Source organism: Pseudopipra pipra, chromosome 9 (genome assembly GCF_036250125.1).
Source record: "Pseudopipra pipra isolate bDixPip1 chromosome 9, bDixPip1.hap1, whole genome shotgun sequence".
NCBI lineage: Eukaryota > Metazoa > Chordata > Aves > Passeriformes > Pipridae > Pseudopipra > Pseudopipra pipra.
In genome coordinates, this window is record NC_087557.1 from 2,547,301 (window position 1) to 2,575,102 (window position 27,802).

General features: G+C 42.6%; 1 protein-coding gene across 4 annotated transcripts in view; it reads right to left on the minus strand.

Annotated features, from left to right (window-relative positions):
- The window catches only part of SMG7 (SMG7 nonsense mediated mRNA decay factor), a 50,687-nt gene extending 22,885 nt beyond the window's left edge, over positions 1–27,802 (minus strand). For 3 of the 4 annotated variants that reach the window (XM_064664088.1, XM_064664089.1, XM_064664086.1), the window contains exons 1-6: positions 27,600–27,802; positions 6,908–6,939; positions 5,587–5,704; positions 4,457–4,589; positions 1,362–1,533; positions 434–505 (exon numbers count right to left, since the gene is read on the minus strand). In XM_064664088.1, coding sequence (XP_064520158.1) covers positions 434–505; positions 1,362–1,533; positions 4,457–4,589; positions 5,587–5,704; positions 6,908–6,939; positions 27,600–27,628 — 556 coding nt within the window. In that variant the 5' untranslated portion in view covers positions 27,629–27,802. Of the gene's footprint in view, positions 1–433; positions 506–1,361; positions 1,534–4,456; positions 4,590–5,586; positions 5,705–6,907; positions 6,940–21,798; positions 21,856–27,599 lie in introns of those variants that run through there. The other variant, XM_064664087.1, reaches the window with a different exon arrangement.

The following is a 27,802-nucleotide window of genomic DNA, read 5'->3' on the forward strand; positions in this document are numbered from 1 at the left end:
AAAGCTAGATCCCTGAACTAAAGAATTCATTAACTTACATGAGCAACTTGAAAAATGCTATTTTAGCTACTAAACTTTATAAAATGGGCATGGGAATAAACAATAAAAGAAAAAAAAAGCAATGACGGTGGTAGGCAAGTTTTCATTAATTGTCCTTTATAATGTATGCATGTAACACAGAACAGCAGCAGCAAAGCTGTGTATTACCTTCTTTGTTTCTAAATATTCCCAAAAAGGAGACGAGTGACACAGACCATGCAAATAACCATTACCTAAATGATTTACTGGTGGGTCAGGCTTTGTTGCATGGTTGTTTGGAGAATTTGGGGAAGGAGATTTATATAAAAGTCCGGGTTTCCAACTGCCACACAGGAAAAGCTATACCCCAAACCCTTCTTTGGAATTATGAACTGTAAAGGTATCCCAGACTCACCATTGGAAGGGACAAGCTGAGCTGCATGTCTATAGTACGACTCTGCCTGGCTGGTCTGATTCCTATAGCGAGCTAAGAAAACAGCAAAAAAACCAAGTTGAGGCATAAAATCAAACTCTCCCGCACTTACTCTGATATAACCCAGTTCACCTGAAGAGCATTTTACTATTATTTTAGGAATAAATGTCAGAGGAACATACAATGACACCAAACAGCACCAGGATTTGAATCTTGAGGTGGTTGTTGAATTTTGAGGTAGTTGTTTTGCCTCAGACCCAGTGTTACAGCTTAGCAGTTCTTAACTACAAAGGTGTGACAGCACCACAGCCAGAGAGCTACAAATGTTTTTCATCCCCATTTGCACAATCACCAACTAGATCTGCTTTTAGGTTGTTCCAAAAGCAGCTGCGGATTCCTGTGAAAAGAGAACTTTCTGCAACACACAGTTCTACTCAAATCAAGAAAAAAAATAAACCTGTTGTACTTAATCTAAAAAAGAAACCTGGTTTATGAGAGTCTGGATTTCTAACTGTTGCCCTTGTATCTAAGATGTTGATGTTCTGGAATGGAGAAGTGTGCTAGCCTGCTGCAACAAGTTTTTATAATAATTACTGCTTTCAACATTTCCCTGTGTCTACCAGCCAGAACATGACTAGAACACTACAAGAGAGATTCTAGCAGATCACTAGAAAGCCAGTGGTTAACTGTGGCCATGTGTTAATGTGTTAACACACATTAGAAAACTCTAACAGCATTTCTTTCCAGCTCTTTCCCCTTTCAGCAACCACCAAAAGCACAATCATCAAGTGGCTACTAATTTGGAGCACACTTGCTCCAGCAGTTGGCCATGCTATGTGAAGATCCCTCTCAGGAGAACTGAACACAGGTAGAACTCAACATCCCACCTCTTTTTCCCTCCCCAACTCACCAATATCTCCAAGGTGAACAAGGCAGTGCTGGCAGATGTAAGAGCAGGAGCTGGATTGTGGCTTCACTATGGCGCTGGTGTGCGTCTGTTTATTGCTAATGATTCCCAGCTGGGAAGACTTTACACGACACGGCAAGTCTACATTAAAAACTGTGCACAATTCCTGTAATAACTACAAAAACAGGTCGAGTTTAGTAGCAACTAGAGACAGTCACCAGAAAAACATAGAAGCAAGTAACAAAACTAACAGAGCATCACTTGGAGGCACAGATTAGCTAAACAGTGCAAACAAGTGAGACTTCAAATTACATTTTCCATATGGAAATCATCAAGCTCCATAGTACAGTAGTCTGCCCAGAACTGGGAAGAGAAGAAAGAGTTGTCCATCCCAAACCAGTAAGCAACTCAGTCCTCGTGATATTTAAACCACCAAGGATGGAGATGGGCTATGAGAGGTCTACAAATCTTGTTGGGTTTTGTGGTTTTATCATTTTTTTTGTTTTGATTGTTTTTAAGTTGGGCACTCAAGAGGAACACCGTGGGCTTTATACCTTGACGAAGTGACACTATTCTTTGAAAATAATAGAAAAGAATGTCCCTCAACCCCCAAATCAGCTTGTTCCAATGTAAGAAACAGCACTATCCCAACTTAAACTTTAGAGAGGAGCTAGAACAATACCAAATTTGTAAGCAATGAGGCAATAGGAACAGTTCAGTGGCTGAGCTGTCAGTAAATATTTGTGCTAAGTCAATAGTGAGACTCTTTCAAGGAACAAGATACCAGCTACTTGATCAAGTATCTCAAAAGCTGACTGAATGAAAACCTGAACTCTGCCCTTCCAATCAGTGCTTTTGAATTTTTTTTTAATGGACTCCAGCAAATACTCTGGAAAGAAACAGTAATGAGGGAGTGATGAAAAGTGTTTGTTCTGCTGAGTTATAGGGTTAAAAATGCAGGTAAGAAGTGACAGACTTTCTCCCAGCTGGGAACATGCTCAGTCTCCAAATAAAACAGCCCTGCAGCAGGGTTCCACTTCCAGATAAAGGCACAGAGAAAGCCCAGAGATGCACACTCTGTCAACAGCTAAACACACTATGCGATGCTTTTGCTTGCTGCAGAGAGAGGTTTGTGTTACACCTCCCTCCCTCTTTTGCTCTGTCTTTTACACAGTAGACAAAAATCCCTGACAAAGAGGGATCTCATAGATGAAAGCTGGATAAAAAAGAGAAACTTGACATCTTCCAACATGCTGAATTAAGAGAACTCATGCTCTCTTTCAAAGATGTCGTTTACGCAGGTCTCTCAGCTGGAGAGCAGGTATCTCGGCTGAGCTGAGTCTTCAGACTAAAAATGGGATGATGAACATCACAGCAAACAGAGAAAAAAAAGCCAGTCTATGGTGACAAACTTAAGAAGAGCAAAATTCCCTGATCCACTGCTGGGAAGAATAAGGCTTTTGCAAGACAAATGGTGGAGATGGTAGAAAACCCTTAGCAAACATGCCACAGGCTGTCAAATAAGCAGCTTTCAAGAAACAATACTGAAGGGGAAAAAGGGTAACCACGAGGATTCTGTAAAAACACGTGGGGTGGCCTTGCAGATGTCTGGAATCAAACTGGGAATTGGTACAGTAAGAATGACCTATTGTGAGTGCTGTAACCTGAAGGCAGTGCAAACCAGCCATGACAGAAAGTTTAGCCAGACCACTACCTGAGAGAGAGGATTCAGCAACCACAATGTTGCTGAAGCACACACCAAATGAGGGGGGAAAGGGAAAGAAAGGCAAATTATCTTTATTAAGGCCCTTATCACACACTGACTCTTATTCTCCATAATCTACAAGCTGTAATCTAACACTGGAAAGAGTGTGGGCAAAAATACGTAAGGAACAGGAATTGTATCCCTTTTGCGATTAACTGAAATTTTCACAAAATATACTTATCACAAGAGCACTCAACAATCGTTTTGCTTAAGGGGAAGAAAAGTTTCTAGAGCCAAAGTATAAAATTCTAAGTAAATGTTAACAAAAACATAGAATTAAGACTGAAGGCTTGTAAACTTGGGAGTCTTGATCAAAAAAACAGCAAGACATTACGTATTGTAAATGCTACATAATACTCTTAGGTACAACCACCCTACTTCAGTGTACAACTGTGGTGGGCACTAAGTCAGGTATTATTGAGAAAATAAAGCTGAATTTAAATATGTATGTAGCATGGACACGTTCTTAAAAAACTGCTCATCCTCAGTGTTAGGAGTTACAAGGAAGGGACACAGAAAAACATTAGGCCATCACACACATCCTGTGCATCTACATTTTCTGCACTTAGTTCTGTACTTGAGTAACTCAGTCCAAGAACAAACTGATTACCTTTGCTTATCCTTCACTATATAGGGAATGAAAGGAATGTCCCACAAATACATACACAGTAATGAGAAGCTGAATGGGAAGTTTTAGAGAAGTGGCAGAAAAAAACTAAGAGTACCAACGAAATCATCAGCTAACATGTTTGTTGGGCTTGGGCTTTTTTTAGTGTCATTGTTACTCGCAGACATTACAATTAGAAGACAAAATTCTGCACTCACTGCAGAGACCAGAGTAAAGGGCTTCACGAAGGCCTGGAGAGCCAAGGAAAGCTAGACCTCCTAATAGCTGGAGGATTCACATATAAAGAAGCTCAAGAAGGCAATAGATGGACAGTCAGAAAGCCAGAGACCAGAGAGAGGAAGGATTGTTCTACCCTTTCCTGCTGCTTTATGCTCACTCTGAGCAGTCACAGCACAGTACAGTAAGAAATGGACCTTCGACCTTACCAAAACAGTGGGGTTTAGGTTTTAAATAAGGTTCTCTTAGAAGGGAACTTGAATTGTACCAAAACACCTAGCAGATGCACAGAAGTTCCAGTTCAAGACTACAGCTGATCAAAAGAAAGTACATGACCAGCTTTGCAGCCATGTCCTACTGAGAGCACCAGCTCAGTGAGGTGCACTGCTTGATCCCGTACAGCAATAGTTTTCTATGCTAAGGAAAAAGAACAGACCTTACCCCCCTAAAACTGACCCTCCCATCCTTCCTCTACTTACTGCAACTCACCTGTGTGTAGAAGCCACTAGCTGCCTCTAGGAACAGAGAAAGGTTCGCCTGAACTTCGCTCCGATTTGGATTTGCTCTGTTTTTCGCCTGACCCTGTAGCGTCGTGATCTGATTTTTAAAGGCATGATTCCAACTGAAAACAAGAAAAACATTTTTTCTTTTTAATTTGGAAGCGTCTTACGTAGATGACATAAGCAACAGGAAAGAAGTGTTTAATTACATAGCATCAGACATGAAGAATATGCTAATTCAGGGAACATTCAAATGAGATACAATGTTAAATATGGAATAACCACCTCTCCTCACCTCTCACATCTATATGCTGATATATGTGTATATCGCTAACATATATACACAGGTGTATATATACAAGTAACACTGTAACAGCAATAATATTTGCTTGTAATTGTTCTGGTTTAAGCAGCATAGAACTTACTCTCTAAAACAAGATGTGGGGTGTAGAGGTGAGGATTAAAAAATCATTCAGTAACTGGAGGCATGGACAGGACAACTCAGCCAGCCTACTTATCTCACTTCTCTCAGTGCTGGAAAAACCACATGCTTCACTTAACTAAGCTTGTTACAACCCATGTCTGCATCTTAAATAACAGGGAATGGACTCAGGGCATGGAGGAAACCCAGCAGGATCTTTTCCTGATTCTTAAGGTGCCATGAGCACCCCACTAAGTCTTCCCCTGATATTCCTCCCTCTGCTCAGCAATACCTAAGAAGGCTTAAAATGAGAGTCTTGACCAGCTACCCAACTCCTGTTAGACCTTGCTCAAAGCTCAAGTGATTACACCAGGCAAACTTTCTTCTTTCTGGAAACTGCAGCCTTCAGCCCTTCCCTGACAGCACCACAGACTGATGTTCCTTAGCTCTCTCCCCTCCATCTGGCTCTTCAAAACCCACTTCTGCATGACTTGGCTGCTACTAAATTGCCAGAGGTAAAATACTAACCTACTGAATGCTCTTCACTGGCTCTGCAGTGCATTCTCACACAGCTCTCATTTTAAAGGAAATAAGACAACCATTTCACAGGATACACTCACTTTTTGGGAAGTCTCAGGGCTTCCTGCTCATCAGCCCAGATTACATATATATACACAAAAATTTACTGAGGTACTTACAGGTCCTGCTCCACTTTTTTATCTAAAGCATATTCCAAATCGGTCACTAGCATTTTTTGATATAAGTCCTGTAGAGCCTGTCTGGACGTCCAGACTTCTGCTGGACCCAGCTTCGAATCTGAGCAACAAAGAAAAAAAAAAAGACACAACAGTTTTTGTAGCACTCAAATTTATGTTGTTACTCTGATTTTTCACTCACCTACCAAATGCAAGAACAGAGCTCAGTGTAAGACACAAAACCAAACACCTGCTTTTACCAGAGATTCATCAGAATAGTGAAATACAAGAACTACAGATGGGTTGGGGGCTGAGTGATCACTGATTAACTACTGATCAGTCTCCTACGACACCAGAACTAGACGTGAGCTAAGTCAGCAGCTGGCAAGTTAAAAAACAAAACAGACAGGAGTCATTAAGCTGCAGAACTTCTTGCCACTGGATGAATTTAGAAAAACTTCCAGCATAGCCTGAAAAAATTCACAGAAAATAAATCCATAGAGGGATGCAAAACAGGACAGTCCCTGGACACATGCTGTTGGTATTTAGGAGAACACTGTGGGCAAGTATTCCTGCATGCCTGCCATTTCCTAACTCTCTGGTAGCCATCTGCTTTCCATCAGGGAGGGTGAGTGCAGACACTGCTCCCTGCTATCTGGAGTTACAGAGTCCAATTTCCTGTGCCTTGGCAAATCACCTGGGCTGGGGCTGCAGGAGCACAGGGATGGGCCTCACCCCAGGGAAACCATCCAGATGTGTTAGGTGGATCTAGGTAGTTTTAATATTCCTGTGGGAACTACACATCAACCTGCTACATTCACTACACATGGCAAAGCACACCTGAGCAGAGGTTCATTAATGGAACTGCTTGTACTGTGAAGCTGATGCCTTAATATAAACAACTTAAATCATAGCTTGTAGCATTTCGTAGTGTGTAGGGCTGCACTTTCACAACACGTGGGGTAATGCTCAGATCAGCACTTCCACCACCAAGGTTCCTCAAAACCACCCAGATCCTGGCTAATCCCAAGTACAGCAGTCCCTGTGCTAGTCCAGGCAGGAATCTCAGAGAGGAGCAGAGGCATGACCTCCATCTCCAAATGTTTAGAACATCCAAAGTCAACTTTAAAAATACATTTTAGACACAGGCAAGAGGGGCACAGTTGGTAAAATGCTCTTTACTTACATAGAGAGGACAAGTCTTTAATATAAAGTCGCACACTTTCCACAGAATTCTTAGGAAAAGCATAAGGAACACAAAAGGAAAACAAAACCAGGAATCAAATAGAATCAAATAGATCAATTATATAATCAAGGCAATTACCTGTCATGTCAGCCTTCAGGACTTCTGCCTGCCTGTAAGAAAGCAATAAAACAATAAATTAGAAACTGACTGATCAAAATAATTGAATTATGCTAAAGCACATTCACACAATGGCGGTCTGCTTTACAACCCACACTGCTCTGGTTCATCCCATGGATTTGAGCTACTGCTGCTCATCAGTGTGACTGCTTCTAGCTCATCCCATAAAGCACTGTTCACTTTTCCCTGCTTAAGCCTCTTTTCAAAAAACTACAACCTAAAAACCAGTTACATTATACTTTATATTTCAAGCTTTACGTGGCAGTAGCATCCTGCCAACATCAGTGATACCACTTACCTGACCTGGGAATTTGATATTAATTTTAAGTTGTCAAATGTGAAATGCAGTAGCCAACAGTGAGAGTAAAGCAAACTCCCATCAGTGCCTGTCAGCACATTGGTAGAGCCCTCCTGCCTCCGTGCTGCACTAGTTTTCCTTAGTGAGAAGTGATAAAGACTATGGCTTCCCCAGTTACCTCTTCCTTGAACTGCTTCCCTAAAGTCATGCTTTGATCAGGTTTTCAAGTAAAAAAACATACAGCACATACAGGAAAAAAAGGCAACTACAGGTGACTCCTGCACTGAACATCCTCTGCAAATCCCCACTGCTGGTGCAGGCTGGCAAAAAGTTTCTCAAGCAAAGGAATACTAGGATACAATCCTCAATAAATAAGTATTTAGGAATGGTCAATGTCTGGATGAAACAGGCAATGGAGATGCTACAATTAATCACTGTGTCAGCAATACATAAAATTTCAAGGAGCAGCACTGCTGGCCTGTTTGAGCGACACAGAATTAACTCAGGGCTGGTAGAGGGGACACAAGGCTGGGTTTGGGTGGAACATATCCCTGTGCTTTTGCTGCATTCAAATGGTGGCACAGACGTGCAGAGTGCAATTTTCCCACACTAGATGTGGAATCCTCCTGGCACATTAAATGCTTGCTTCACCCGCCTCAGCAAAAAAACTAGATGAAAGCTGCCCTGTGACTAACATCAATGTCAGGTGCCAGCTTGGGAAAGAACAGGGAACCAGGAGAAAGCACCACCTAATCCCTAAAGAGGCTTCAGAAACCAGCACGTACTTTCTCTTGCCATTATGATGTGGTGACTGTAAAAACAGCTTTTCAGGTTGTTCTGGGTTCTACCTACTGGCCACAAATTACTGGGAAGGTTTTGAGATCCACATGAGGATTAAAAAGATATCAGAATAGGATACGCATCATTAGGAGAAAGTCCCTTCACAAAATATCTGTTTATTAAATACAAGAAATATCTATAGCAGCTCACCAAGGCCACTGCATATCATCCAAGAAGCAGTGGGATGCTCCCAGAGATTTAATTAAGTCAAGAATATGTTAACTGGTGACAGAAGGAAATCTGTATCTTCATCACCTGCTTCACAAGTTTAATATCTTTAAGACAACTTCTCTTTATTTATTTCAATAAGGTGCTAATGCTTTTTTAACTCCTAACAGCAGGGAGCACTGGAAGAAGAGATAACCTATTATTGAGACAAGCGAGCAAAAATTTAGCTATTGTGTCATGGGAACACAGAAAGCCCAAGAAACATTTCTTCCTTGTCCAAAAGCTGTCTCCCCATCGCTGCAGCCAGAAAGAGCAGATCTTGTCCCCCAGGGAGCTAAGAGGAGCCAAGGAAGGACGGCAGTCACCTCTGGGTGTCTCGGGAGCCTCTCCAACGCTGACCTGCCAGTCCAGTCAAGCACAAAGCTGAGCCAGGTTTGCGCTGCCACTGCTCAGAAGGAAAAGCTGACTTGCTCAGGTGCTGGACACTCTTTTTTGAACAGCCAGCCAAGTTCCTGCAGTCTGGCTCACACTTTAAACATCTACCTGCCAGTTGTGCAAACGTCTGCTTTGAGCTGAGAACACGAGCTGTGTTGCCAAAGCCACGGATCCTGCTGAGCGGTTCAGCCCGAAAAGGACACACAGTACTGCCCCAGCAAACACGAGCCCGAAATTCTCCTGCAGGCATTAAGACTCTGCCCTTTAGAAGCCAAGAACTGCTCCTCTGAAAATTACTTGTGCAGAACTACCTTCCACTATGTTAAGTGCTAATTTTTAGAGGGGGAAATACAAATAGCACCACTATAAAGGCTTTTTTTTCATAAAGTTTTGCCTCACTGTTGCCTAGAAAATTCATATGAAAGAGAGCCTCAACCATCACTGCAACTGCTAACAGATGCTCTCTAAATGCACAGCCCTAATAATATGCTGGAACTGAACTTCTACCAAAAAGACTTATTTTAAAAATTCCTTTTTTGGAGGAGAATACTCACGGGCTTACAGAACAAGAGCCTTTAGCACCAATCTCTTCAGGAGCCATAATGCAAACAATCTTTTATATTTTATAAGCTAGCAACAAGCTACACTGAGGGCATTATTACTGTAATTTTTAATAAAATGCATGGAAATTATTTCAATACTTCCTAGAGGCCACAGAATTAGTAAAGTAGGTCTAACATTAGCATGCTGTGTCTCATTTCCACCTCAAATCAACCTTTATTTAAAACAGACACATCCTAAGCCAGGATAAGAGGGGGCAGCCTGGGTACCACACTTGTTCTGCACCAGTAGCACCTTGAGAGAAAAGATGTATTACCTGTTCCTGGAACAGACTGCACCAAGGAGCCTTTGCTGGTGCTCAGAGACTCCTGTAGGCACAGACTGGCATTCACTGAAAAGTGATAAGAGTTTCTGACAGTGCCAATGGTTCCTTCTATTGTCAAGCATTTTAACAAACTTTTTTTGTATTTTCTTACACCGCCGCATACTGAATTTCCATTAAAATGACTCATTCTGGGTCAAAAACCACTGCCTGCCAGGAGACATGGTACAGCTTGCTTACACACTTCATCATTTCAAGAATATCCTCAAGTACCTCCTTGCCCAGCTGGATCAGAAGTTCAGTCTTCAAGTCAAGTTTCCCCAAGTCTGTTGGTCCAAAGCCAAATAAGCACAAACCATAGTTCAAAAAAATTGTATTTCAAGCATTCCCATTAGATGACATACCATCTTCATGTATACTGTGATAGCTACTCTTTATAATTTCCTAACCAAATATAAACTCAGTCCTGTGCTTCAGTCAAACTTGAGACTCAAATACAAAAGCCTTCCGCTCAACTCAGTAAAACAGTCTGACACCTAAAGGAATTTTCATTTTATTCATGAACTTGAAAAGCTTCAAAACTTTAAAACACAGTAGCCAGGACTTTCTTTTGAAGTTCTGAAGGTATTAGATATATTAAAATTTAAGTACTCACAGATGGCAAAGGCAAGTTTTTTTTTCTTAAGAACCTGGGAGTATATAAACTCCTGGTTTGCTGGAACTCACACACTACTTTTAGCCTTGAATGAACCACTAGATTTAGCCAAGGAAGACAAGAAAACCACATTTCATCTTTCCATTTCCAAGTTTTTAGCATTTTTGATCAATTAAGTTTTCCCAAAGCAGAAAAAGTAAACAAGCCGTTCCCCAAAACAGTGCAGGAAAGGAAATCCCACAAATATCGGGATGTTTGTCCCATACGCATTTTCAAGTGGTTTAACCCATCACATTGGGAGGCTGAAAGGTACACCAAAAGATCATGCAGCCCCACTCAGCCTTCAGTGCCAGAACAAGTTTGCTTAATTTGATGTTAAAATCCTACAAGAAAAGATCATACAACCTCTCTGGTTAACTATTCTATTCAAGTTTTCCTCTTGTTGCACCTCACTTCAACCTCCATTTGGGTATCACTAAACAAATGGATCCATTTTACTGTCATCCCCAAAACAGCTCGTTTCTGTTCCAATATCTGTTCTTCAGTTCTGTTATAATTAGCATATTTTAATAACTAAATAACTAATAAAAAATGTTAGTTCTGCATACACCACGTTGCATCTCCAACAGGCCAATATCTGTTCTACAGAAGCAGGGGTTTGCTAATAAGCTTCATAATCAAGCCCAGATAAGCAAATAAAATTAAGCCCAAGTTTCCAATGCAGCAGTTTTGTGTTACCCAGCTAACACACTCTGTTTCTGAAAGTCAAAGTCAAGCCTCACTTGCACCACACCTCTCTCATTTTCACAGTGAGCATGAGCCAGCCATGATTTACAACAGCACAAGTTCACCAAAAAAACGTGGAAAACCCCAGACCTCATAAAGCTAGCTCTGAACACAACACTCTGCTTTCCACCGTGCCTGGAGGGGAACTTCACCCGGTTTTCCCCTGGCAGCCCTAAGCACCAGCAGCTGCAACAGTTCCCCCTGCAAATCTCAGTAACACAGCTCCCCTGATAAGGAATTGAGGATTTACAGGACTAAAATGGGCAATGAATCCAGGCAGCTGGGCTTATGAAAGCAATCAGAATCCAACCACTTGTTCTGTGATTCTACAAACTAAAAATCATACTAAATGGTCAGGATAGCTTCACTCCAAGCAGGAATTTATATCCCTGCACTTCTCTTCCCAGGAGGTGTATGCAGAAATTGTACCACAATGAAAAGCACATGCAGCCTTAACCTGCCTCAGCAGGAGGTAACTGATCCCAAGGCTCATCAAGGGCATTGCCAGAATAAATTCCCTTTCAGAGGGAAAACTAGGGTTATTAAATGTAGAAAACTTTTCATTTTGGGTAGGAAAGGTAAATTTCCTATGCTAGCATACTAAAAGTCAAACACACTTAAAATTGTACTTTAGCAATTGCAATATTTGGCAAGGCTCACACCCAGTAGGAACTTCTTCAAAGCAACATCCAGCAACCACTACAGTAGATTTTCCTCAAAACAGTTAACTTCAAGAAAAACTTATAATACTTCAGTGGGCTTTTTGTTTATTTGTCTTTATTTAAGTATACCCATGCTGATCCAGGGCAGGGGAAAGCAGTAGGAAACACTAACAGCAGGGGTACTGAATATTCTACACACATTTTCTACATATCATTCTAGCACATTTAGGGGAACTTGGTTGATCAGAAGCCCCCAAACACTGTACCCAAGACACATTCACATCTGGAGTTCAGCACTGAGGAAAACTTGCTATCTGATACAAGTGGTTGACAGTTTTATGGGAAATAAGCGTTTTTCCTTCAATTCCTAAGAGTTCCCACTAACACTTGCTAAAATATAAAGCTTTATTTACAGTTTTTAGAGACTCATTGGGCACTAATCCTTTACAGCTGGCACACTGCTAAAGATTGGGTTCTGAAAGACAAAGAACTCTGACTTCTCTGGACTGTTTTGTTGACAGCAACTGTGTATCTAATTAGGACCCATCAAAGGGAAATATTTTTACAGCAATCTTAGGATTGTGTACAAACCTAGACAGTTATGCCTGAATAACAGTAGCAGGGAACTCGTAAATAAACTTCATCTCTGATATTTCTTTCCCCTACTAATTCAACATCACCTGAATACAACAGACATCAGACAGAAGCTCCAGTTAACAGCCTGACACATCTTTTCCTGAATAGGTGACTCGATGAAATGAGGATTTTGCAGTGGTATATGGTGTCCAATATAGATTTTACTTAATTATTTGTGTACAGACTCTACCTACTCACTTGTGCAACACATATGTACTACTTAACAGCTTTTTTAACAGCTTTACCTTTATAGAACAAGTTCTTAACATTCCCAACTTGCAAGAGTTGTCACCTAATTTAAATGACCGTAATTTTCCTGAAGTGCTGGAATCACTTGCTTTGGGAGCAGGCAGGTTTGGGTGATGTCAGCTCTCACTGAGGTAGCAAGAGATCTTCAGGCTGTGGGTCACAGAGTTAAATGCTCCATGTGCCTTTTACACTGAAAGGAAACTCTTCCTCACACATATGGAAATGAAAAACATCTTCAACAGAACCACCTTATTGTCAATTTTACACGCTAACTAGTTTAAAGATTATTTTTGCTGTTACAGGCAACTGAAGTCAGGGTACAGCTAATTTCTTTGACCTGCAGCTTAATCAGATTATAGCAGAAGATCAAAGCCACGGAAACAATTATTTTACAATGAGTTAAAAAAAAAAAGCAACACTTCTGCAAGCAGATGCTAAAGCAAGGCAATTACCACCTGAACACAACCCCCCTCCACAGGGAATCCTGCGCTATTCCTTTTGTGTTTTCACCTTCGCTGAGAAGGATGTTGAGAAATGAGGACACAGAATAGGATTTTTCTTAATCCCATCTTCCGCCCTTCTCCTAGTCCAGGCTCTATTAGAAGCAAGTCATAATAATCATCCTCAAAATGCAATCACCAAGAGCAACTCTGTCCAAGTTTGATTAGAACTGACAATCCTCCTCCCTGGATAAGGGTAAAAGTGCCCTCACAGTCAGCTTCATTCAAACTCATTTTTTTCCTCCAGTCTCAGGGAAGTCAGTTCCTTTGTCTCAAGATTTTAAGACTACGTGCCCAACAGGTAAAAGCTCCCCTAAGGGAAGTTCGTATGTGCTGAATCCCCAATTTAATCTGTACAAAGGGAAGTACAAGTCTCCTGCTCTGCTCAGGCTTTGAGCATTCCACTGCCTCCACCTAAGTCTCTGCTCTCCCTCTCCTCAGCTGCATTTTCCACAGTCAGTGGTTTGTAAAGATATTTTTTAAATACTGATTATGCTGTTCTTTCACTCTCCATCTTGACCACTAGTTATCTGGAATTTTAGTAAAGCCAACAGGGAGAAAAATAACCTCTGAATGGATGTTGCCCAAGAAAGAAAAGCACAAAAACTCCACTCACCTTTACCTCGTTTACCTTCCAGGAGCTGATGGTTTAGCTCCACAGGTATCCCTGACAGTGTTTTCAGTATAGAAAAATTCAGATTTAATAACAGTAATAACAATTTAATAACCATAAAAAGGACACTCAATAAATAAAAAATGGATGCTTAATATGTGTGGTGCTTCAAGACAGGGATACCTTTTCATATATTAAGGAATACCTTCAAACAAAAATTTCTAATAGCAAACAGTCAACAAATAATATTTTTATGGAATACTCTGTTTACCAGCATCCATAAAGTAACATATTTACTGCACTGGCTGACACCATGTCAGCTTTGCAGCTGACCTGAGAATAAGTGAAAGGCAAAACATTTAAAATGGAATACATAATCCATGTTTGTATCTCCTTAATCTTTACGCAACCCACTGGACAAGCTCATTTTTCAAAACTAAAGCAATCTTTAAGGTACACAAAAAGGGCACAAAAACTTCAAGATTGCCTTCCAATCCACTCAGCCATAAACAGCCCTCTTCCTTAAAAAAGGGACCAAAACCCATAAAGCCCTGCTCCCTCACTAGCCACAATATGGAACTTTTGGGAAGCACTCAGGAGGGTTATTAGTTCTTAGGACTCCGGTGCTAAGAGGGATGTAAGAGGTTTGCATCTAAACTACCTTACTTCCCATGGTAATTCCCACAAGGTTTTGTGATTGAGCAAGGAGAAGCAATAGAATTACTTTCTGAACAACAACAAAAACCCCAACAAACAAACAAAAAACCCCCACCAAAACCAAAAACACACTGCACAAACAAAACAAACAAACAAACAAAATTATACCCTTGTAATATCACTATTTTTTTCTCTTTCAAATCCACCCTGATTAGAGTGCAGACAATACCAGGTCTCAATTGTGACAAATATAAAGTAACACCAGCAATAATTTGTTATATTGCAGTTTCTGACTTGGTAAAACCTTCACTTGTGTTAAGAGCTGGAAACTGCAGAGAGCAGATATTAAAATACGTATTATTTAACTTCTTTTAACAGCTTTTGCAGTATGAAAGCCACGTCCAGAATTATGGAAAATGCAGAAACCTGATCACTGAGATCAGCTTCAGCTGGGTATCACCAAATGAGTTTCAGAAAGTTCTGCCCTTGAAGCCAGCCTTGCAGAAGCCAGATCAGCTCCGGTTGGGTGGCAGATGCCAGCCCTCCCCAAACACTGCACAGGATCTCCCAGACAAGTGTAGAGAATCCAGCTCAAAGGAAGGAAATTACACAGTCAGTTTAGTGCCACATTTGCAATGAAGATAAAACGTGCCCTCTCTCCTGCAGGGAGTTGCAGAGCAGTGACATGCATTTCCCCTGGAAAGTCCGCCCCACTCGGCATCAGGAGGGCAATACCTGCAGCCCTTTCAGTCCTGGTTTCAGCTCTACAAGCTTCCTGCTGCCTCCAGCCTCCACTAACAGCTCAGGATACAAACTCCAGATATCTTACTGATTTTTGGTGTTTTTTATAGACCCCCTGCCTCTCAATCCCTGCCTCAAATTGCTCCTTGCCCAGTGGCAAACGCTGAGCCTTATGCTCAGTAACGTTGGAATGACTCACATCGCCACGGGAGGCAATGACCAGTAAAGAGGAGGCAGTTGCTGGGAGTTCAAGACATTGTCTTCCTTGCTAAGGAGCAGATGGACAAAAAGCAAACGCATTAAATATGACAACCAGAGGTGGCAGGAATAAAGCATAAGTAATCCTTCTTACTGTGTTTGTAGCATTACCTACACCAGATACAGTGGAGTTCAGTGTTTTCAACACGTGCTCTCCCAGCAACTAACACTGCAAGATCTATGCCCAGACAGTCACGGCCTCCAAAAACATAAGGCCTAAAGCAAAATTACTGATATCTAAACTACTAGTTGCAGTCATTCAGCAATTGTAAACTGGTTTTTGCCCAATCCCATTCATTTTATTAACTCCCAATCATGTCAACATGACACAAAACACACATCTATGCACAAACGTGACATACCTAAAAGTTTTAAACAATTTTTCATAATTAAGGGATTTTGCAGTGTGAAAGGACACTGCATGGTTCAGACAAGCCTTGACAAATAACACTCAGGTTACATCCAAGTATCATCCTAATTGCAAGCTGCATCTTAGAAACTATTTTCAATTCTCCATCTTGAAACTAAATGCAAACCACACTCTGAAAAGCACAACAGCAGCAGAAGGCTGAACACCAGTCAGGGAGAATTATATCCTCCATTTCTGGTAATTAAATGGGTACTCAGTATATCACTGTCAATCATTTACAGGAGTCTCATTAGCTGCTCCCCATTCTCTACCAGAAACACACAAGCAATGCTGTTCTGAAATAAATACTTTTTAACCAGAGAATATCTGAATAATCATTTTCCCCAATTAAATATGGAAATGAAAAAGAGGTGGAATCCTCTACCATCACAAGTTTAATGCAGTTCTATCACATACCATGACTTACAATAAACTAGAAGAGGCATGATCATAAAATACCACCTCAAACAATACAACCAGCAATATTTACTATTTGTGTTAACAAAATGTGGCACAAAGTACCATGGATACCTCACTGAGCTCCTACATGGAGCTAAGGGAAAAGAGGGATTCTTACTGAGCCTTAGATTTAATTTCTAGTTTAGCAGCACACAACTCTCCCACAGTCCTCTGCTGTTGGTTCTCCCTCAGTTCAGGAATGGCTCATCTAGAAGGGCTGTGAGGTACAATACCCAAGTCCACCACCAAAACACATGTACTCCTGCAATATGGAAAGTTACTCTGGTCTGTGTTCACCTGAAGGAGAAACATATGACCAATCCAACCAGCTCATATCTAATGAATGTTATTAGCCTGGGAGGAGGGAAGCAAATGGAGACACTACTAAAAGAACTGTCCCTCCCCAGAAAAGGTGCAGCCTGAGGCTTTTGAGCTCTGTCAAACACAAACAGGTCTGGAGGAAAACCAGCCTGGCTGAAGAGGTACAGCTCCCTGGGCCAAGTCCATCTGAGCTGTGCAGCTCTGCTCCAGCAGGTCCAAACCGCCTCCGATGGAGCCACCGCTGCCACTGCCCCACCAAGCACTCCCAGGTACTCCCAGTTAACCAGTAACCTCCTTCGCTCTTTCAAAAACTAATGGATTGGTTAGGAGCAGGCATCTGAGCAAATTTATAACTTCCAAGGTTAAACCTGCTTGTGAGGACTAAGTGTTTTTATAAAAGCCATTTGATTTCAAATGTGAACCTCAAGACCTTAAGGTAGAGTCTTTTCTAGTTCTGTGTCTAGAAAAGGTCACAGGATGCTCAGCCAGCTACAAATGGGTACCTCATTTACGATGACGTAGAGAGAAATTTGGGGGTTAGCAGATCTCTTCTGAACATAAACTCTGCAGAAAACAAAACTGAATGCGGTTTCCCAGATCGCACTCTCTCTTTCAACAGTCAGACCAAACCTGTTCATTACACTCATTTTATCTTCTGCAAGGGCTGATGAAAAGGCTCCAGAGCAATGGACTAACACATCCCACCTAAAGATCAAATCTTAAGGCTGGAAAGGACTTCAAAAGATTTCATAGCCCATTCCCTATGTTATCCCTGACAAACATTTTGTTGTTGCAAACAACATTGCAAACATTTTGTTGCTTGGTTTTGAAGTCCTACGGAGTCACTTCCATACCCCAAAGCAGCCTATTCTGGCCACTCTGTCAAACCATTTCCAGATCTTGCCTTCAAAAATCATTGTATGGCTTGGGTTCACCCACTCAGGCTCCTTCCTCCCACCAATTTCCTCAGCAAACATCACCAGCCTTGCTCAACCCACTGCTACCTTTGGAAGGTAGGAAAGGGACAGGGACTGTCCTCACTCAGAGGAGATATTCTCTGAATCTTTCATGCACATTAAGCAAGAAGGGACAACGCCGGCAAAAGATTTCACCAGTTGACTACACAGTTACAAGTTGTTAACTCACCCTGCACAAGCCAACTCAACCTTGGCATTTCACTTTGCAACCACTAAAGGCTGGATCTCATTGTCAAACTTCTTTTGTATAGTATGCCAGCATGTCCAAAAGAAGTTTGAAAAGAGAGTAATTTTGGCCCTGTACCTCAGCATTTAACAATAAAGCAGGGAAACCAGGTGAATCACGCTGCTCTAACACCAAAATCTGAAATCCGTATGTTCAACAGCATTTTCAACCACACACATAAAACTTCCTGCAGCTAAGGGCCAAAAGATTTTCATGTGTTTCAGACCTGTTATTCCTAAAGATAAGACTCTCTTGAGAATTTTACCTGGTTTTAAATTAGTATCCCCAAATTCTGACTACACAGACAGACACACCACCTTTTTTAGTGCTGACTTCTGCTTGGTTGTCTATGATGGAAGCTACCAAATAGTCTGTAGTTGCACAAGCAAGCACTTGACATCTTCATAAGAAAGACACTGGAAATATCTTTCTGGATAGTTTCAAGCTTTAGAGGTTATTTTAGTCTTTGATATCAAAACCAGGAGAAGGCTAGTACTTAAGCTGAAGCCGGACACCTAGAAAGCCACAATTCCCTACAGCTGTCTTTGCCCCAGGCCCTGTGTTTTCAACCATTTACCTCAAAACAAAATAAATCTCTAAATTAAACAGTCAGGGTATGTTCAAACTGGGTGGAAAATCTGCCAGACGTTCATGCCCCAACATAATCTATGTGATATGCTCTTAAATTAAGGCCTTCTGTATTAATTCAAATTAATGTTGACAATGCTTATTAGGCAGTTTATCAATTCTTTCTAGTTAAAGATTTCACATCTATGCTGAACTTTATGCCATTGATGGTATAAGACAAACCGAACACCTTCTAGATTTTTACTGCGAGTTTACTCTGCATCTTTTAATAATTTAATTTATATCCATTAACCAAGATAGAAATCTCACCTTTTTCTTCAAACTGAAATAATATTTTTTCCATTTTACTAGTAACTGAAGCCACATGTTGGAGTTTTAAGAGCTGCTCCAGTTTTCAGGTTTTTATACACTCTTGGGGTTTTTCTTTAATATCAGAAAATGTGGTTTAATGCCATTCACAAAAAACAGACCAACTGGTAGATTTTTTCCAGGGAATATCTGGCTGCATCAAGTCTCTATGCTCAGAAGCCTGGTCATAGCATTGTCATCAACAAGTATTTACACTACCTCAAAACAGACAGCTTCAACAGCCAAAAGTCTTGTCCCATCCTTCTTTCTCCCCTTCTCCATCGGTACAGATGATTAGCATTTCTATTTTCAGATATTATTAAGCTAATTTGGAAAAACTACCCTAAAGTCCTCTCTCAATGGCTCAAGTGTACTTCAAATTAAGAGCTAAGAATGCACAAAGGCCCTGCCTTTGCAGAAGGAACTGAAGCTGGAGCCTGTCAAAGGTTCCTTGGTTTAAAATAAGGAAACCCTGGTTTAAAAAAAGATTATCACACAGTTGCAGCTGTTTGACACACAGTAATATCCAGGTGCTTTCTTCAAATCACGGTGAGACCAAAATAGGACATGGCAAAACAAATACCAGGAGAATTTCACTGCGACAGACAGTAGCACAATTTATGGGATTATCATAGAACAAAGGGGAAAAAATGGTCTTCCCAACGGATTCATCAAAAATTCATTTCTTCCTCACATGTAGGGAAAGTTAACTGTGGTAAATAACACAGTACAGACCACTGAGGAGTCCAGGGGGCCCCAGAACAGGCTGGCTCCAAACAAAATGCCCTCAGCTGTGGCCTGATCAAATAGGAACAACTATCAAGGCCTCATTAAATCAAGGCACCATGAAACACCAAAGTATTGAATAAAGTCTCTTGATGCCCAAAAGGTCTGTTTTACCACTTCCAAACAAAAAAGTCTAATCCCTGCCTGAGGTTCCTTAAAGTAATCGAAGAAATTTTTCCCATGTTGGTTTGGCTGAATCAGTCTTAAAGGTTTCCCACTCAGAATTAATTTCTCATTTTCTAGCAGCTAGAGAGCAGCTCTGAGATAATTTAGCTGTGTGACAAGTGGGGCCTGCAGACTCAAAACAGACAATGCTTCAGGGGGTGGGGGGAAAGGGAGAAAGAAATAAAATAAAAATCAGCTTCACACATACCAATATTAGATGAAGCGGAAAACTGTTCAATCAGGCCAAGCACTAGAGGACACTTTCAACACCACAGACAATGAAACTAAAATATGAGAAACAGACTGATGTATCGGGGATATCATAAGTTCTTTGAGAAAAATGTCATTTATTTTCCCTAAAGGTGGAAGAGAACAGGACTCCTAAGTACCTCAAGGGTATCTCTGATTTGAGTCCCATCAGTGAAATTCAGTCTGTCACCCACGGCTCTGTAAAAATCCCAAGAGACTCCTCAGCCTTCTGATTCCTTATGATAATCCCTTGAGTGCAGAAGCCAGTGTGAATAATCTGAGAAAAGTCCTACTGGAACACAGAAAAAGGAGAAAGCAGGCCTAATGTTACTCAAAAAAGCTTATTCCACCCCAACTTACAGCATTACACTGATCAAACAAGTACCTGCTGATTTAACTCAGAGGAATTGAAATACTCAGCATCAGAACACTGCTTAAGCCACCTCCCCTTCATTTGGTCATCTGGGAAGTCCCCAAGTTTACGAAAAGAAGTTCTTCTTAAATTCAAATGGGAGGAGCAGCAGTGGTCAGACAATTCTAGAAACAGGGCCTAAAGGCAGGACTGGGAGCAGGGCTGCACCAGTGGAAGCTGGTGATGACACCAGTATAACTGTTCTGCTTCATGCAACATCTTGTTAAATGTGACAACATCAGTGCTCCAGACGCACATAGAAAAAAGCCACCAGTCCTCCACCCTGTATGAAACAGGGAGCAACTATGGCCCATGAGTCCTCATGTCACTCCACAACAAACATTAAGTTAGTCCTCTATTCTGCTCACTGCAGTAAGATGGAGTGGAGAAGCCATACTCCTCCCTCAGCACAGGAAAACCCCCAGGTTCTACCGAACACCACTGAAATCTGTGACCTCCCTCATAATACATTAAGAAGTACAGGAGCAGTGCATGCAATTCTGCTCATGATTTTAAGAAAAAAATCTGTGGGTTTATTCCCCAGCAGCTGTGCAGTTTCCCAGTGAGATGAGGTCAAGCCTCAAAATAAGGAAAGCACTAACTAATGTCCTCCCATATATACTCCTTACAAATTATAGCTGCATTCCTTAACTGCTCTTCCACCAGTCTGTTCCTCCTAGTGAGTCTCTTCTGCTGTTGTGAAGATCCAATAGCAGTGATGAAGGATCCTTAAAATTCTACAACCGCCAGCAGCTACTCATCCAATAAAATCAGACCCTACAGCAAACTATCCTTTCCTCCCTCTACCAGCCACCACACACTTGAACCGTAATTACTCCTCTTCCATACTCATTTTTGCTGGCTGAGCAGGGCAGGGGAGATGCCAAGGCATCTATGCATCAATCAAGTCAGTCTTCTCCCAACAACCTAGCCTTTCCTTCTCCAGTGGGAAGCACCAAGACATCTGAAAATGCACACAATAGCCAGTGCAGCAAACTGAAAAGCAGGGCAGCTTCAGGTTCCATATAGATTTAAATAGAGCTTTAAGATGCTTGACATAAAGGTTTGTGCTACAATTCAGTGCCCAGATCTTACTTAGAGACAAAAATTATCTCACTGGAACAGGCTAGGTTTACTTGTTATGACTTCTTATGACAAAAGAAAAGATTTTATAAGGAGTGTGAACATCACAGCATACCTTATACTGAGATATAAAACAGCTAATTCACCAAGCAAATGTGTCTTCTCACTATGCACCGAAATGAAGAACCTTAGCAAAAAAAACCTCCAACCCCCTCTATTCAGGGCTGGGGAAAGCCTTCTCAAAATGCTTTAGTGCAGCTTCAGTCCCCCACCAAAACTTCAGATAAACATCACCTGGTTTTACTGCCACAACAGAATTTTCTCCTTTCCAGTAAGGATCAAACTACATAGGGATATGCAGGTTAGAACAAGAGTTAATTGCTACAGGAATCATCCCTGCCATCAAAAATAAATAAATAAATACAGCCGTAACTTTACTTACACTAACCTGCACTTCTAGGTCACTGGAACACTGTTGTGCAAGTAACCTCATAGCAGAGCACAAAGTAACAGCATCCACAATAAACTGTGTTCTGCAGCAAAGGAAAAAGGAGGAGACTCTCAGTCCAGATTGAAAAGAGGGTGACAGTGATACCAGCTACATTCTAATTTTTTATGTATATATAACTCTATATATAGCTACAGCCATATTCTAGGAAAGGGGGCATTATTTATTAGTGTTACGGGTCAGCGAGCACTTCCATGATAAGGAGCACTATCACTCCAAGCAGCAGTCCCACCCTGCCCTCACCATTAGAGCTTCATTCCTGTTGCACACAGCCGCACCCTTTTTGTCAGCACATCTGTGGTAACGTGATGGATGGGATCAGGAAACCAGCTCAGACTGAGCTCCGCGGGTACAAAACAAAACAAAAGCGGTTCTAACCTACTGCGGTTCCCCAGTCCAGTTCACTTTAGACTGGCCGTAAATCTACGCCATCAAATCAGGGCTGAGGGCAAAAGGGAGAGTGAGAAACTTCTGTTGGGAGCTGTTCAAGTTTAAAATACACCCTTTGTTTGTATGGCCAAGTTTTTGCCAAGTACAAGTAGGGTCAAGTTCTCTGGTTACTGCAGCCCTCTTCCCTCTAGCACACATTCACAGAGTCACCTTCCTGCCAGTTCATTCCAGCAGGAAAATGTGCCCAGCACCTGCTAAACTGCACAGGCACTCGAGCCCTTGCTGTTAACTCTGTACAGCAGAGCACACTCAAACCCTGCATCGCAGCTAAGAGAAGCTCTGGAAGTGCTGATTTACCCCAGCTGGGCTCTGCCTGCTTCTCCCAACAGGCACACTCATTTGGCTCACCTAAATGTGATCACCTTAACCAGTTAACTTCCATAAAGTTATAATGGCAACAACCAACTTTGAAACATCTATCCCTCTGTAGAAGTCTACTAAAATTTGTTAAAGCCACTTGAGAAAGAAGAAAAAAAATTATAAGCAGCACATGTACAAGCCTTGTTTCCTTAGGGATCTAGAGTTGAAAAACAGAAAGTATCAGAGCTCTGATAGTACACCTAGACTTTAGAACAAGTTGTCCCTGCATGGCAGCAGGATGCTTAATAATTCAAATCCCCATGACAGGAAGAAGGGAGCAAGTAGTAGCTGCCCAGAGACCTGTGGAGTATGGTGTGTATCCTAGGGCTCTCAGCAAGATGTATTTTCTTCAGCAGAAAGCTCAGAGGGGAATTGCTTAACACTTTTTTATTTTAATTCTTTTTACTTCACAGGTCCCCACAAAAAGCTTGTTGATCAGTAGTAAGTAGTAGCCATCATCAATCTTATTTGTCTTTTGAAATCATTACCCTCGCCCTCAAAGAAGAATACAAAGTGTTGCTCATACTAAGTATTGGCAGAAATTCTAGTTAACAAATGCTAGAAATAACTTGTAAAGAGAAAAAAAAGAAAAAGAGATAAAATTAGAAGGGAGACTTTCCCTTTATGTTCCCTCAAAGAAAACACAGTACTGTGAGGTGCCTCCCGGAAGGCCAAGGCTATATGTGATTTGCCCACTACTCCTCCCCTGTTTAAAATTCAAGAGTGAAGACCATATGAAAGTAGCATTAATCATTTCAGAATATAAAAAAGCTGGAGGGAATACTTTCCAAGACTTGTTCAGATATCAAGACAAATCAAGAAAGCTGTGGATCAACTGGAGACAGGCCAGCAGAGGCCTCCGGAGCAGTCAGGGCTGGAGCACTTGGATTTGGGACTGGAAGAGAGGCCGTGGGAGCCAGGCTTGGTCAGCCTGGGGCAGGGAAGGCTCCAGGGCACCCACAGCTGCCACATGCCCACAGGGAGGGGATGGAGAAGATGGATCCAGGCTCTCCATGTGGCAGGAGAACAACAGACAATGGGCATAATTACGGGCATTAAAATATGAGAAGTTCAGACTGGATCTACAGAAAATCTATTCCACCACAAGGACAGCCAAAGAGTAGCACAGGCTGCCCCAAAAGGCTGAGCTGCCTCCACCCCTGGAGGTTCTCAAGACCCAAGTGGACCAAGCCCTGAGCACCTGGTCCTTTGAGCTGCCCCTTTGAGCAGGAGGTTGGACAGGGACCTGAGGTCCCTCCCCTCCAGCCTCAGTTACCTTGTGATCCTGTGAACTCCAGGAAACATGCTACAGTCACATAAAGTTCTCTATTAGGAGGTTACATTTACTAACTTTTTCCTTCCTATGCTCTCAAGTTAATTAAATAACTGACTCAGTCTTGCTGAGACTCATTCTGTGTTTCAAAAAGATTTGTGCCTTTCCAGCACAGACAAGTATCACCTCTACATCCTGACCAGGAATCAGTACCAGAACATGCTCACACACACAGACTGCAACACTAAATCACCTCTGCTCTACCCTCCTCCACTAAACACCGCAAGAGGTGTGTCACAGACTGGCAGACAGCAAAGGAGCAACCGTGAAGAGACACGGCAGATGCAGAAGTTAATGGAGCCACTGACGAGTCTTTGAAAAGAGAGCCACAATTTGAATTATTAAAGCAGTCAAACCTTTAATGAAGTTGGTTATAGCCTCATCATAAGGCTACAGGAAACTACCTACTGGTTTGTCAGCGCTAGGATTTCTAAGCGGTGCTCAAGCCCTCTAATTCAAGCACATTTTATTCTATGTTTGCAGAGTGCTAAAAGCCACAATTTACCAGGGTAATGCCACATTTAACTGATAACTGAGCTCACATCTTTGTGAAATGCAATTGAGACAGTCATATCTCAAACTGCTAAACTTTTGAATCCTAGTTAGCTACACTTTGAACATTAACATATAAAATTTGCAATGAGGACCATTTCCCTAAAGTGAACAAATATGGACTAAAGTTCAATAATGTCTTATAAAAAGGATGTGCTTGGAAATTTCTGTGGTACTGTGGTAAAAATCCTATCAGTGATATTTTGCCTAAAAATGACTTCTTTTATACCTAGCAGGATACATGACACATTTACTGTAAGACAAGTGCCCCACGAGATTAGTTTGATTTATGGGGAGTACTTGTAGATTCCCAAACCAGCACAAATGGCATGGATATAAATTTTTAGCCAACTGTGATGAGCACATCCCCCTGAACAGAGAGACTTAAACTGTGCCTCTTTTTCCTAAAATCTCTTTGAAAGAACCTTCTGAAAGGCCTACTCACCTGACCAGCTGCAGTGCAAATCTTTGAGCATTGACTCAACAATGACTCGAGAGAAGTATCTAGGAAACTAGATGGGAGAGAATACCCTCCAGTACTCTTGACAGGTCACCTTGAAAAGGATAATAAGACTGGGAAAGCAAAAATCCCAACACTTTATTACATAAGAAAATGACTTAAAAACAGACTCTCCTGCAACTTTGCAAAGACTCATTACATGAAGCCTGATCTTCTTTGTTCTTCCTGGAAGACTTCTGTAGGAGTCTCAGGTGTTTCTCAGTTCTCACACATTGATTGAAGGGCCAAAATCCTTTAAGGACAGCATTTTAAAACAGTTGATTCACACACATATATACAGGAAGCAAGAGACTGGTAGTGGAGGAGTTAAGGCAGTCCAGCTAAAAGTCCCTTCTTCCCTGCTCATTTTTCAGCAGCTCGATTCTTGCAGAGTCATTATTTCACTAGTTATTCAACCATTACATGCTCACCTTAGAAACCCAGCTCTCTCCTGCCTAAACCTCAAATACATGGAGAAAAATTTCTCACAAAAACTTTTCTGTCCCTTCTTAGTTTTAAGAGGACAAAGACAGCCGAGACTAATTGCTCCATGTCTCTGTTTGGCACAATGTTTTGTTAAACTGCCCTGTCCCATCGTTGTACTTTTGTCTGTGTATTCCTTCCTCATTACACTCAGATTCAGCTTGTCATGCCAGACTAAAAAGGAGGATGTCCTCCTCCTTAAGGCAAAGGACTAACAGAACTGGCTCTGAGGCTCTGTTCCCAGTTCCTTTTATGAGCTTGGGCTGCAGCAAATTTGCAGTTCTACTTCTGCCCTATGCAAATCAAACAATTTAAATCTACACTCTGTGGGTATAAAAAGCAGCTTTTAAGGAAACCTTCCCCATGCTTACCTTCTACAGGGAACAACAAGCCCAAATGGTCTTTAATAGGCAGAAGGTGAAAATGATGGACTACAAAGCGCTTGAAAAGTTTGGGAGGGGGTGTGTCCTGGTTTTTTAGGAGGTAAGATTCTTGGTGACAAGAGCAAGAGTCACTGATTGTAATACATTAGTGGCCACATGCTTCAATCCTGCTGGTTTGGCACAATACAAGCAAAGGAGTAAAGAAAAAGCAAGAAAGGCCCAGGACAAGCTGAAGTATTGGAAGCACAAAGCAAGGAGAAACAGGGGATTATTGCCCACGTGTTTGCAGGTAGGGAGGATCTCCAGCTTGGTGTAGTGGAATATAGAACACTAAGAAAGAGTCTGGTGGTGCAGGGAGGTGACAGGGGCAGGGACATGTGTGAGTTCAGAGGTACAGCCTTGCCATGACTCAAAGCAGCCAAAGACTCACAGCCATGGGGAGCCAGATGTTACAATATTATTAAGACAAACAGTACAATATAGAAGCAAGTCTTCTACTGGTAGAGGATTGCTAATAATGAGGCATTTAAAAGCTTTTTCTGTAATATAAGGGGAAAGAGAGAATGAAGAAGCTTCTATGACAGCAGAGGTGTACTCACCTGGAACAGAAAAAAGCTCATAAACTTGCTATTGGAGAAAAATATTACCTTTTTTGCCCTTTTTTGAAAAGATATACTTGAGGCAGGATCTGGACTAGCCAAAGGAGACAGAGATACAAGACAAGACCAGGAGGAAGGGAAGGATCTGGAGAACCAGTGAGGAGAAACATTTGAAGTGTTTCAGAACTCTGGATAGAAAGCACTTTCAAAATGTAAAAACTGCTTTGAATTCACTCCTTCTAAATCCTTCCCAAGCCCTGAACTCTTCAGAAGGAACACTCACACCCTTTTGGCATTCCTACTCCTTTTCCATGAGGTGTTCCGGAAGGGTCAGGGCTGACACACCACCACCAACTTGGATATTTGGTATTTTACAGCTGCTGAAAAGCCATTTGTAGCTCATGATGCCGCTTTCCAAAACCACCAGAGGAAGAGCATTTGGATACGAATGCACCCAAAAGGTAAGTTCATGCCAAAGCCTATCAAAGTCCTGCTCATACCAACGTGAGGTGCCCAGTGCTCTAGCTTCGGGGACTTGGGCACGGTTCTGTTCCCAAGCACAGCCCTGCCAGACTCGCTCCTCTCCCAAGCCCTCAGCCGCCAGTCCCCAGCATCGGAGACTGTGCCAGCCGTGACTGAGGGTTCGCAGTTGATGGCGAGGGCTCAGACACGGCTCCTGCTGCTCCCGCTCTCCCACAGCACTCCCGGGGCTGCGAGCGCCGGTCCCGCTCCACCGCCGGGGTCAAACCGCGCGGTCGCTCCGCAGCGGCGGCTCATCCCGGCACCTCCTGGGGAAGGGCTGGAGAATCCAGGCAGGGAAGCCGGGGGGCTCTCTTGCCCTCCCTGCGGCCCCGGCGTGACCTTGCTGGGGAGCCCTCGGCCATGCGGCAGCCGAGTCCGCCCGCCCGCGGGGCTGGGGAACGCGGCGGCCGGGCCCCGCTCCCCGCCCCGGACACGTCCCGCTCGCCCCGCGCTCGCCGCCGCCGCTGCGAGGCCTCAGGACTCCACGTCCGTCCGCTCGCCGCCGCCCCCGGGGCCCCCCTGTCGCGGCCTCGCCGCCGCCGCGCCGCGGAGACACTCACCGGAGATACTGCGCGCACAGCAGGCTCATCCTCCGCCGCTCGCCGCCCGTCCCGCCGCGGCTCTCACAGCCCGGGCCGGCCCGCCGCCCCCGCGCCGCCGCCGCCGCCGCCTCCCGCCGCCGCCATCTTCCCGTGCAGGGCCCGCGGGGAGGAAGGGGCGGGGTGTCCCCGCTCTGCGCTCCGGCCGGGCAGGACGGCCCGCG